Genomic DNA, 13702 nt, shown 5'->3' on the forward strand with positions numbered 1-13702 from the left:
GAGACATCAACATGTAATAGAGATGTTAAATTAACAGTGAAAACTCATCATAGCTTAATTTAAGATCAGTATTCATAATAACACTTCATGTTTACTTCTCCTGATCTTTACCTCCTATAACAAGGTCCATAGGGGCATCTCAATAAATACACGTTATATTATATAATATTATATAAGTGTTATTTACTGCTTTTTTCGTGTTGGAATAAACGTTAAATATTTAACTGCCAAGTAATAATGCGTGTTTGATACTTTCATTTTTTTTGCATTAAATCATACTGGGATGTTTGCTAAAATTGATAGGATGGCCCTTTTGATTGATAGGAGCCGCCACTGTCCAGGAGGCAACCTAAAACTTATGTTAAAGACACTATTTCTTATTAAAAGTAATTGAAGGGTCCGAGGAATAGCACGGAAGATAAAGACATGTCGGCATCATATCGATTTTGATAATATCATTGTGGCAAGTTAAGGAGACGGAGATCAGATTAGGCTATAAACTGGATATCAAAACCAGTTTGGTGATTCTATGCACCTTATTAATAACTGCAATCATTTCAATTCCAAAATAAAGCAATGGGGTGAATTGTGGATTTGTACACGTGATTGTCTCTTTTGAACCACCTAAGGTAAAGAACAGAAAGGGATATAGATCTAATAATTCTGTAAATGCAGGAGAGGATAAATGCTGTGTAGATGTCCTCAGATCTGTGTCACAATCAGACCTCTTCATGTGATATTTTTTTGCAATAATAAATAAATAATAATAAATAGCCTACTATATGTTCCAACACAACGCCGACATATCTTATGTTTCCCAATCAATATATTCTTTAAACAAAAGCTCCTTTTTCCTCTGATGAAAGTCCCTCCCTTTTCTCGTTGGTCGGTCAGAGGGGGGGGAGGCACACACACACACACACACACACACACACACACACACACACCGCTGATGTCAGACTCCAGTCATGTCGACCCTCCTCAGCACCATCATCTTTATGGCTTTTTTACAGAGACGTAAGTAAAAAAAACCAAAAACTGCTCCACCGTCGCGTGCAACTTCCCTTTCTGTGTCTGGTATATGTACGATACCCGCCGCTCAAAGTGTCGTTTACCGGTAAAAACCGGAGCGGGTCAGGCTGGATGTTTTGGTTGCGCAGCGGTGGATGCTGTCCGGGGTAAAAAAAACGGCTAAGCAGCGACGCTGTATTAAATATTCGAAGGATAGCAGACAGATTGTTACAGAGAGAACGTGTCACCACAGCTCGGTAAGGTTACCGAGAACCCTCCTCGGTCCCACAGACTGCACCGGGAGAACATTCTAGTTCAACCGTGGCTTCAGACGGTCTCGCATTACCATAGCAGTCCTTACTGTAACATGCGGACGTGGAACCTTTGTATTCAGCAGCTGGGCTTTTAACAAAGCTAATGTAGATGCGTGTATGCACGTGTTACGTTCAAACATTTGTTTATCGTCATGTAACTTGGAATGAGAGGAAAGGCGCATGCATAGAATACATTTCAGTAGCCAGTTTGTGCTTCTTGTTGTCGGCTCCGTAAATTATCTCAAAAAGATAATTAACAGGCAGTGTTTGAAAAACCCAGAATATTCTTTTCTCATCTAACGTAAACCATCTGGGTGACAAAATATATATCTAGTCAGTTAAATAAAAAAAAATAGTGATCTTTTGTTTCCTATCCAGGTAGTCGGTGCATGGCCATCTTTGTTTTGCTTTGGAAAGAGGTGCAACTTGGGAAACGGAATGATTATCCAGATGGTTAGGAAAGACATTGGCGGTTATAAAAAGCAGTAAACAGTTCAGTGTTGTTTACTGACATCGCTGGTCACCAAAGGTGCTTAATGCCTAATTATGACCATGTTTATGATTGAGGGATTGCCTCCGCACAGCTCTCAACATGAGCCAGAGGCTAACAGCGCGAACAGTGCAAAGAGCAGCAACAGTGCTGACAGAGCAAACAGTGTTTACCCAGCGGGGGGGGAACTGGAAGGTGGGCCCCTACGACGACGACAGCATCGGCTGTAACCGCCGTGTGTACCTCTGTTATCTGTATTTATATCATATTGCAAGAGAGACACAACCGGTGGCTAGCATTTAAGTATTAACTGTCACCAGTGGCGGGCCGTGCATTTTATACCTGGGCCATCACTGCTGTCCTGCAGCTGAAACACGGCTACGGTTATTATTTGTTTCGTGTAAAAATGAAGCCAACACATATCTGCAGAGAATACGCCGGGAGTGTGTCTCCTCTCTGCTCTGACTGCAGCTGGGACTGCTGTGCGAGTTACCGCCTGTAAGTGCTTTGGGGCGACGGAGAGGCAGCACCCGCTGCTCGTTCACGACAGTGCAGCACGTACGTGCTTTCAGAAAAGTCTCCAAGAACACCAGAACAAGTCGCTAGTTTTGTCACTAGTAGCTTTTGACAAAAAAAGTCGCCATAAGGGTTTGGAAAGTTGGCAGATTTAGCGAAAAAGTTGGCAAGTTGCCAACACTGGCACCAGCTAAATATGTCCCCAGAGCAACATTGGACGTAACAATGGTTCCTATCACATATAAAACCAAACAAAAATCCAATCTTCATAAAAACAAGTTGTGAAGTACATCCGTGCGTTTTAGTTCCAGTAAGAAGTCCTTCTCGATTCATGGTCGCCAGTGAAGACAGTCGAGCCTCCCCAGTTGTATTTCTTGAATACGTTTTAATGCATTTGAGGGCTGAAAATATCAGCTTGACAGAGGCAGCAGATTTTGGGATTGTCACCGCCCAACATGTCAGGCTAGCCCACTGACCAATCACGTATGGCTAGGCCAGCTAGAAGGCTCTGACATGTCAAAGAATATACCCAACATGTCAAACTAAATATCTGATTGGTTGAACACAATGACAATCAACAATATCGTCCCCATCCACTTAAACTGCACATGGATGCACTTGTGAGTCTGCAGGCCTCAGGCCTCTCTTCTTACCTAGAGACACAGAGGTGAAATCTGATTGGATAAAAGCTCTACTTAAAACAAGCTGCACTGGAAGCAGAGCAACAGAGGAAGACAGTAGCTGTGCAATTAGAAAAATAATGCTTCAACTGCATCCTGAAATACTCTTCTAACCATCTGGATGAAAAATCTATTGCAAAATACAAATGTAAATTTTTGTAATCTAAAAAAAAAAGTTGGGAGCCGGATAGTATATCTCCGTGCTCAATTTGTAGACCATGAACCAAGAAAAAAGAAATAAATGATTTATATCGATATATGTTGATGTTTCTACCAATATTTCACAATTCCATTCAAAACGATGTCTTAATAATTTGTGTTTAAATGTTTATTTGATTATATATTAATTTCTTTCAGCCTGCAGCAGACGGGAATACTTTTTTCATCGAGATGGTTAGAGTCTTTGAGGATTCTGGAAATGGCTTCAGAACAGTATAAAGTGTTGTTAAAGCCCATTCTGCGTTTTTCAAACTGACTTATTTTTTTTCCCCATGTCGCTCTTAACAACTTTTTTTTTTTGGGACGACATTACGTTATAAAACGAAAGTTAGGTTTAGGCAGCAAAACCGCTTAGTTAGGTTTAGTTATTACATCATGGTTGGGCTTAAAATATCTACGTACAGTTGGGTTTAGGCAACAAACCATGTAGTTATGTTTAGGAAAACCGTCACAAAGGTTTCAGGCAACAAAACCATGACAATAAAACCAGAAGGCGTTGTGGAACACGGGTCTCATGGTTGTAAAGTCCTGTGTTTGTTGGACTATTTCACAATCTGCCATGATACCTCTGTTGTATTTGATGTTTTTTGCAATTTTGACCAAGTGTTTGATACAATGGCAGAGGGACAACAGAGGGATGTTACATGAAGCATGGTTACAAGTGAATCCTGTTTTCTGAAACTGAAGTTCTTGAAAATAAAGGAATTATTGAATGAGGTTTGGTTGGACGCGGTTCTGGTCGGGTTATTTTTACAATCAGTCTGCGAGAGTGAAACACAATATTTTCTCCAACGTTGTCCCAGGGCAGTTATCACATTTAACTGTACCGTCTCTGTAAATCCACGCCAGTATATTTTTTTAGTTTTACAGTAAGTATCTGCAGTGATTGTAAATCTTGCACGTGTCATTTGCATTATATGTTTGGGGAGACATGTCCTCCTAACTTTTCAAAATGTTGTTTTAGTCCTTATCCCATCTGTTGTTCAGGTGGACGTTCTTTCTAAAATATACCCGCTGTCAGTGGGCCTCACATCACAGGCTACATACAGGCCAGTGTCGGCTGGTGGAACATGTTCTAGCTAGGGCCATCCTATCAATTTCAGCAAACATCCCAGTATGATTTAATGCAAAAAAATTAAAGTATCAAACACGCATTATTACTTGGCAGTTAAATATTTAACATGTATTCCAACACGAAAACAATCAGTAAATAACACTTATATAATATAATATAACATGTTCATTCATTGAGATGCCCCTATGGACCTTGTTATAGGAGGTAAAGATCAGGAGAAGTAAACATGAAGTGTAATTATGAATACTGATGTTAAATTAAGCTATGATGAGTTTTCACTGTTAATTTACCATCTCAATTAAATGTTGATGCCTCCATGACCAAGTTAAGCAGATGAGACTGAGGACAACTATGTAGAAGAAAAGATGTCCACTTTGTCTAATATGTAACTTGACGGAGTTCTCATGTGTGTCCTGGTGTTCTCATGTTTCCTTACCTCCTCATCCCTCACTCCCGTAACTGTCCGTGCTGGATCTGTCCCTGTTGTTTTAAAAAGCTAAATAAATTATTAGCATGACGTCATCCGGCTAGCTAAACCTGTCTGGTGTACAGCTAGTACAGAAGCTTCGCATGCTTCCCTTTCCCGCTCGTCTGCTGTCTGATTGTGAGGTCAGGCTGATCTGATATCAGCTCTTTGGCTGCAGAATCTCCGCCAAAGTTCTCCTCTCAAACGGGTCTTGGAGGAGTACTGCTCGGCGCTGGCACGGGCGCTCGCCTGTACAGACTTCTCCTGACAAGAACACACAGCTAGGGGGGCCAGATCACTCTGACCCCACTCTGAATCTATTTGAGGGCGCTGATTGGCTAAATTGTATGTCACTCATTTATATCTTTAATCAGCAATTGGCTAAACTGCTTTACAGACCCGCCTCTTTTGGGCCAAAGCGATCAGGCCCCCCTAGCTGCGCGTTGTCAGAGTGTCGTGCACACAGGCGGAGAGGACGAGCAGGAAAAGCATATATTTTGCGCAGATATCATATTTTACACACATTACTGGGTACATTCCATAGTTCAAAACACAAATATTGACAATTTGTATAATTTATGATTATTATAATTTTTTGTGGCTCATGGTGGGGCCAGGCCCCATGGCCCTCTATTGACCAGCCACCACTGATACAGGCTCTTCTAGCTAATATCCGGAGGTTGTTGGGGCCTTATGGTATGGGGTCAGATCAGTCTCAATAATCACAAATGCACACATAAAGACTCACAAATGCAAACAGAAAGATTCACAAATGCGCACAGAACAATTCACAAATATATTTGATTTACAAATGCACACAGAAGGATTTACGAATAAATTTGACTCACAAATGCACGCAGAACGATTCACAAATACAGTCCAATGCACAAATAAATAAATTACGATTTATATAAATGTAAAACAAAATCACAAATATATTTCTGCAAAGTATTTCTGTGTGGATTTTTTTATATTTGTTTGTTGATTTGTATGTATTTATTTGTGGATCACACTGCATTTCTTTGCAGATCGCTACAGATTTCTTTGTGGATTTATGAGATTCCCCTGACGTTGCTGGATTCGCAAATGCGTTTTTTCAACGTTCTCTTTTTCAACCAATCACATGAGCGCAGCTCGCCCCTCCCCACAAGGCTGCCAGGCGTTAAAGTTACGCAATTTGCGGAGGCGACAGGGGAAGCTCAAAGGCACTTCCTGTTGCAAGCGCCACTGTTTTGGTGCGGATTCCGCAGTAGTTTAGCCTTTATTTGTCGTTATTTGACATGTGACAATACAGTAAGGTCATTGAAGGTATGACTGTTGGTAGTTGTAATTAGTTTAGTAAAAAAACATGTGATCAGGTTCTTCTTACTGCCTCCCCCAAACTACTGTCCTGTTGAGACAGACAGGACAAACAGAGAAAAAGAGTTGTATACAAATTGTATAAATATATACATACATATAAATGTATTCATACCTATATATACATACGTATATATGTATATATATCCAAATCAATAGGTTATATGGGTTGCTGTCATTCTAAACAGTACAATGCATGTTATCCATGTTTACAATTTGCATTCCTTCAGTCTGCATGGAAGTGTATCGTTGCCAGGCCAACAAGTACCAACTGATGTTAGTCTACATTAGCTTGCTAATGAAAACGAGTAGCCATACTATTACAATTCGGCCTTTTTTTACTAAACTAATTACAACTACTATATATATAATATATATATATAATATTTATATATATATAATATATATATATATAAATATATATATATATAAATATATTATATATAATATATATATATACAATATATATACCGTACTTTCCGGACTATAAGTCATACCGGTATATAGGCCCCACCCTCTAATTTTGAGAAGAAAACTGAATATTTACTTACATAAGCCACATCGGACTATAAGCCCAAATGCTACCCGCGATTAGCATTAGCGATGAGCGATTAGCATTGGCGAATATAATATATCTTTGTACCGTATATCTTTTCATGCTTCATACAGACATACCTACCGGTTCATGATGTGGTGTGTTCAAGGACCCAAATGCAGACTCAGGACAGCAGATTTATATTGCAAACCAAGATGATTTATTTGTCTCACTCAAAAACACGCACACAAAAAACTCTTGAACAAGTTTTGTAGAACTGTAGAACAAGTTTTGTAGAACTGTAAAAAAACGGTAATAAGTCAACTAGGAGGCGTCTCCACGCGCTACGCACAGGTCCAAGCCGGGAAGTGGTTTACGGTACCGGTAATCCCTCTGATCCGAGCCGGAAAGTGGCTGGATCGACACAGGATCGCTGTTGATTGCTGTCGCCATCGTCCTCCTGTGCACTAAAACCATTGAAGTCCTCTTCTTCAGTGTCGGAATTAAACAGCCTCAGAATTGCTTCGTTCGTGCTTGCAGTCCGTCTTTCGTCTGCACCCTCAGTGTCACTTTGCTCCCGAGGCAAATCCGCCCTTGCGCTGTCCTCCTCATCTCGAAGTAGTCCAGCCTTTCTGAACCCGTTGGTGATGGTGGATTCTTTCACACTGCTCCACGCTGTTAGGATCCACTGTCAGACTTGAGAAAAAGTTGCTCTTCTCATGCAGCGTGTCTACGTTGCTCGTAGCTCTGAATAGCATTTACGGCTAACTGGCTTGGCCAGTTGCTGCTAGCACAACAGCTATTCAGAGCTATGAGCAACAACAGTTATTGCCTCATTGCTTTTTGTTTGGTAGCCTTGAGAGACCTTAGTCTGTAATGCAAGTATGTCTGCATGAAAAGATGTACGAAGATATATTATATATTCGCTAATGCTAATCGCGGTTAGCATTTCCCCATTGGCGGTAATGTTAAAATTAGCTTAGAAGCTAGCGAGTCGGACATGTACTGTTAAAGCATCTTGCCGTTCAACCTTTTTTGTTAACAGTCCTAGTGAGAGGTAGGTCAAAGGTACTTCATCCATATTGTAGCGACCCTGTCAGTAACAGCTGGTAGCAGAGGGGTTGCTGGTAGCAACTGTTCTGTGTCGGGAGCTAGTAAATGTTGTGTTAGACCGGAACCGGAAGTTGTGGTTGTTGTTGTGGCGGAGGAAAGCCACGGAAAAATCTGTATATAAATCGCACCGGACTATAAGACGACGCCTCAAAGCGTGGGGTAAAAAGTAGCGGCTTATAGTCCGAAAAGTACGGTATATATATATATTGTTAGATCCTGGGGTACTTCTGGCCCAATACGGGGCTACTTACTGACTCAGCTCTCTATTAAAAGATTGTCGAGCTGGTGTTCTTGCGAGGGAACTCGCCTGGCTCTGCTAACTGCCGTTACTCCCGACGTCTACCCTGCTTCCTCCGGTCTGAGTGCACTCGGTCGAGGGGCCACCCTGACCCCGGGCGCTCCTACCAGTCGCGTCGGTTATGGCAGCTTCCCTCTTCTGGATCCGTGCTCTTGGTAAATGCCAGGTTAGGTTTTAACGGCTAGGATTACTTCTAAAACCGTAAGGGTTTTAGGGACGCCTTGTGTCACTGAAAGTTATTGAAACTTTGTTGCAGTGTTTCAGGGCGTTTTCACACCTTCAGTTCGTTTGCTTTGTTCTGATTCAGGGATTAATATGATACAATGTTGCAGTTGCCCCTTTGTTCGGTTTGTGTTCACACTGCAACATTTAACAGCGGACTAAATCTTGTAAACAAATGCCACGCGCGAGCAAACTGTTCTCTCATTGGTCCGATTCTTATGCGGCTATGAAGGCTTAAAAGGCTCTGTTGCTTCTTTTTTTTCTTTTTTTTATTAAGGGGGGGGGGGTGCGCGAACCCGGTTGGGATGTAGAAGGGGGTGCGCGGCCTAAAAAGTTTGGGAACCGCTGCTGTAGACCATGACATCCTGATTAAGAGGCTACGTGATTGGGTGGGCATAACTGGCATAGCGTTAGACTGGTTTACATCTTACCTCAATGACAGAAGTTTCAATGTCTCTGTGGGTGATTTTGTGTCTGTTACCTCTCCACTTTCTTGTGGTGTACCGCAGGGCTTGGTTCTGGAGCGAGGCATTCACATTAACTCTGCTCCTGGACTGTGTCAATGCCATCAGAGACTGGACGGCAGAAAACTGCTTGCAACTCAACGACTCTAAGACGGAGGTCCTAGTTATTGCTCCAGAGGAGTTTGTCCCCATGATCAGGCAGATTATTAGTCCACTCTCCTCTGCTGCCCATTGCAACCTGCGCAATCTTGGGATTTTCTTTGATCGCTCCATGTCATTTGACCCTCATGTTAAGCAGCTGTCCAGGTCATGTTTCTTCCATCTAAGAAATATCAGTAAACTGAGATCTGTAGTATCAACACCTGAATTAGAAATGATCATACACACATTTATCTCTTCACGCATTGACTACTGCAACTCACTTTTCACATCACTCAGTGTATCTGCTCTTAACCGTCTGCAGGTCATCCAAAATGCTGCCGCCAGATTACTCACCAGGACAAATCGACGGTCTCACATCACCCCCGTACTCCGATCTCTCCACTGGCTTCCTGTAGCATCTCGGATACACTTTAAAATTCTCACCATCACTTACAGAGCACTTCACGGTCAGGCTCCGACTTATGTAGCTGATCTACTTCGCCCCTATTCACCCGCCCGCACTCTCAGGTCAAACGCTCTAGGTCTTCTGTCAGTCCCACGCACACGATTTAAGAGCCGTGGTGACCGAGCCTTTGAGGCAGTGGCCCCGAGGCTCTGGAATGCTCTGCCTGCAACTCTGCGCCTCGCAAATACTGTGGATACTTTTAAAAGCCAGCTCAAAACCCACCTGTTTAGGCTGCCGTTTGTGTAAAAGTAAACCCATGTCCTAGACCTGCTCTTAAAATATGTTTTACATTTTTATTTTATTTTTTATTATTTTTTATTTTATCTTTTCATTTTTTTATTTTCTCTGTGTAGATAATTTATTGACCCTAGGGTCACATTGTGTTTTTTATGTTTTTAAATGTCTGCTCTGTTAAGCACTTTGTGATACTACTGTCTGTGAAAAGCGCTTTATAAATAAAATTCATTCATATTAAGTTCTGGTCCAGTTTTTTAAGGGCCTTTCACGAGCCAAATGTTTTCCATTTTAATGGAACTCTGGTAAGTTTGTTAGTTGTGATTGCAGAAATTGTACTCCGGTGTGGACCAAAACTACCGGTCCCAGATTGCTAGAGGCGGTTCTCAGACTTAGGGCGGTTCAATTGCAGTGAAACCATAATCCCAGCTAACTGCAGGAAGTGAGCCAAAACAGCGTGGGCATTCGTTGAGATGGACACAGGTGGAGGACAGGTTAACATCAGTGGGGAGGCTTGACTTGGATTTCTGAAGAAGTTGGTTTGCTCGACATCTGGGCTGAAGAGAACATACAGAATATGCTTGATAAAGTCCGCAAAAAACAGTGACGTTCATAAAGTCTTTCCAGAAAAAATGGGGGGAAATTCATTTGTGTAATATTGACAGCAATATTTCTGCAAAAGAGTCTGCCGTTCCCTGCATAGAAGTGGAAGCTCTCGAAAAAGATAAATTTGCTCCTTCGTACACGTCCCATAGCAAATAATTTCTTTTGTTCGGTCGGCTTTAATTTGTGCACTGTGTCACCGAATATAAAACGAACCAAGAGTATCAATTTGAGTATGATTCAGACTAGCCCCGCGGACTATGGCTGGTGAAAGCACACTAAGACTCAACCCGACTGAACGCAACCGGTATGGTCCAAAACACCGAACCCACATTGAAGCACACACCCTGGACCCACCATGTAGGACAGCAGAACTCTAACTTGCTTGCATGGGTTCCACTAGAACAGGCATGTCCAAAGTCCGGCCCACGGGCCAATCACGGCCCGAGGTCAGATTTTATATGGCCCGCGCCTTCTGTCTTAAAATGCATTATTTATGGCCCGCCAGCACAGTCAAAACGGAATGAATAAATCATACAAATTCAACATGCAATTCCTCTTTTTACCTCATGGTGGCAGCACCACTCTGTAACTGTCTGGCTGTTTGAAATTGGCTCTGACCCTTGAACTGTCATGGCTACAGCAAGTAAAAAAAGGAAAGTCGATAATGAGGGCCGCCGCTTCCTGGAGAGGTGGGGCTCGCAATATTTTTTTCACAGAAAACTGAAACAACTGTGTCTCCCTAATTTGTCATGAGACTGTTGCCTTGTTTAAAGAGACACTACGAGACCAAACATGCTAATGCTACAACAAGCTATCAGAGAGCGACCGTGCTAGAAAAGTGAAGTAACTCCAAGATAACTTGGCCACACAGCAGCGGCCCTTTTCACATGAAAACATCATCAAAGTAAGCTACGAAGTGGCCATGGTAATTGCTAAACATGACAAACCATTTACGGAAGGTGAGTTTATCAAAGACTGTGTTATGAAAATAGCAGAAAACATTTGCCCCAAAAAGAAAACAGAGTTTGCTAATGTTTGCCTGGCTCGTAACACTGAAGAGCTATCATCAGATACGAAGAGACAACTTGATTTTTTTCGTTACCCTGTTTCATGTGTGTTGAACTTAAATGTTAGACAACTTTTCATCACCCTCACTAAGTCATATTTAAGATTGTCTTGAGGTGAGAATATTGATCGGTTCCTATGTAATTAGCTTTTAGATGGCTTGTTCTTTGTTATCTGACTTTCAACATGTGAAAGAAAGGCAGAATAGTTGTTGAGATTTGTTCATACATGAATGCTTACATTTGGTTACATTGCTATTTGCTGTCATTGAAAATAAAATGATTAAATAACAATGTATGTATTGGCTACTTGTTTTGTTTCAAATAATGTCAGCAGGGACTGTTGGCCCTTGGGCATTTTCACATTATCAAATCTGGCCCTCTTTGAAAAAAGTTTGGACACCCCTGCAGTAGAAGGAGAAACTCACACATCGGTCTTCTAAAGCGGGCCAATGCAATGCCAAATGGGAGGCCTACTTAACACACTTTAAATGATTTTGAATGATTTTTGATGCTTAAGGAAATAAATGCTGTCATCGTAATCGCGTATGTCTTACATAAGTCACATTTCATTACTTCTCTCTCTCCTCAGTTATTCTAATTCCTGCTCTCATCTAAGTCTCCCTTTGTCTCACCCTGCTCTATAGCTGACTCCCCCCCACCCCATGAATTAGCCTTTAGCTGTGCTCAGATATGGCGCCACGTCCTCAAGGACTTTCTCTCACTCTCTCTCATCTTGGCTTTGCTTTTATCATGATGGAGCTTCTTTCTTTCTTGATGCTAAGCAATAAGTTTCTTTTTTCATCACAAAATGTCAAAAGCTTTGTCCTCCTAACCATTAGTGGTTGAGCTGGCGTTGGATTAGAAAGTTAAATACTGTGCCAATGTTCACCTGCAGCGTGAACTGCTTTCAGGCCGATAAGCCCCTCTCCGGCGCGATTCGCGCGAATGTACACAAATGGTCCCCGGCGAGACCTGCGGAGCGATTGACGCGAAATTGCGGCGCGATGAAATTGCGGCGCGATGATTTCGCATTTTCGCGTTTGGTGTGATAAGTCCACTGGCTGTGGTCATCACAGTGAACAGTGTCTGGCAGTGTGATGAGAGGGCATGGGAGTACTTCATCTCCTTGGAGCAGAGGCTGCATTTAGCATACCCTGCCTTATCGATATATTTAAAATACTGTGACAGCAGGAAGCTGTACTCACGTCTGTTTAGACCTCCACCTTTATCCAGGCCCAGCTCCACTCACATCTCAGCCCTGCGTCAAGGTGCACTACACAAACAGCCTCCTCTTCATGGAGCTCTTTGATCTCATCATCTCATCAGTATCTGGGCCTTTCATTCTACTTTGAGTTAAAAGAAACAACCTCCAACCAGATGCGCCGGTGTTCCGGTTTAACGTTAACGAGTGACTGCGTGAACTGAACCGGAACACGGGGGGGCTTCATGTTTCATCACGTTACGTTAATCGTAAATCGTGATAATGACGAACGTTAACAGTCGACAAAGTGTCGCATGCAGTGGACGTTAACTTAACACAGCAAGTCTGAACGTAACGGAACATAACGTAACTTAAACTGTAACGGGAAAGACTGTGTAGACATCTTAACGCTGATTGGCCAAGACTCAACACGTCACATCAGAGATGTTTTATTGTGAAGATCACGACATCACCTTTTCTCCTTGTCACTCCAATCTGAGAAATGCTGGCTGGCCAGTAGACCCCCCCCCCCCCAAAAAAAAGAAAATCTCTACGGATCTACACGATTCACGTGGATGATATATCTTGATTCAAAACGGAGAATTTCACCGAAAAGCGACAAGTTTGCAGGTATGAATAAAGTTCTTGAAATAAAAAAATTCTGTATTTCCCCCTGCGCCCCACCTGCAATACCACCGCGCCCCACTAGAGGGGCGCCGCCCCACTAGAGGGGCGCCGCCCCACAGTTTGAGAACCACTGTTCTATACAACCAGACTTCTTTTTGCAACTGGAGGAGTCGCCCCTGCTGGTCAGTAGAGAGAATGCAAGACATTTTCAATCTTTTTCAAAGCCCTTAGCTCTAGCAGAGAACTTACATTGATAAAAAGAGAAAGCTAATTGGTCGTCCCATTGCAACATCAGCATGCAGCAGCAGAGCTACTCCTCTGCAAAGGGAATACATGAAAGCTGGAAAAAAATCTTGAGCGCAATCTCCAACTTGTTAATGTCAAGGACCTCTGAAATAGATGTACAATAGACCACAGACCATGGATGTACAGACGTTGTGCCCTGTGCTTTTTCCTGCATGTTATAGCCTACAAATAATAATACTGCATATAATTTGGTTCTCTGGTACATCTGTGGTACAGGCTTCACAGCATGGATGTATAAGGTAATAACAGTGATGAAGGAATTTTCTCTAACTTTGGAAATTTTCTCTATTCT

General features: G+C 42.2%; 1 protein-coding gene across 1 annotated transcript in view; it reads left to right on the top strand.

Annotated features, from left to right (window-relative positions):
- Positions 1-952: 952 nt before the first annotated feature.
- The window catches only part of LOC306787198 (TANK-binding kinase 1-binding protein 1-like), a gene marked incomplete at both ends in the record, with an annotated part of 69600 nt that continues 56850 nt past the window's right edge, over positions 953-13702 (top strand). The window contains one exon of the mRNA XM_079282283.1: positions 953-1017. Coding sequence (XP_079138409.1) covers positions 953-1017 — 65 coding nt within the window. The remainder of the gene's footprint in view (positions 1018-13702) is intronic.

Source organism: Melanostigma gelatinosum (genome assembly GCF_949748355.1).
Source record: "Melanostigma gelatinosum genome assembly, chromosome: 13".
Lineage (NCBI taxonomy): Eukaryota > Metazoa > Chordata > Actinopteri > Perciformes > Zoarcidae > Melanostigma > Melanostigma gelatinosum.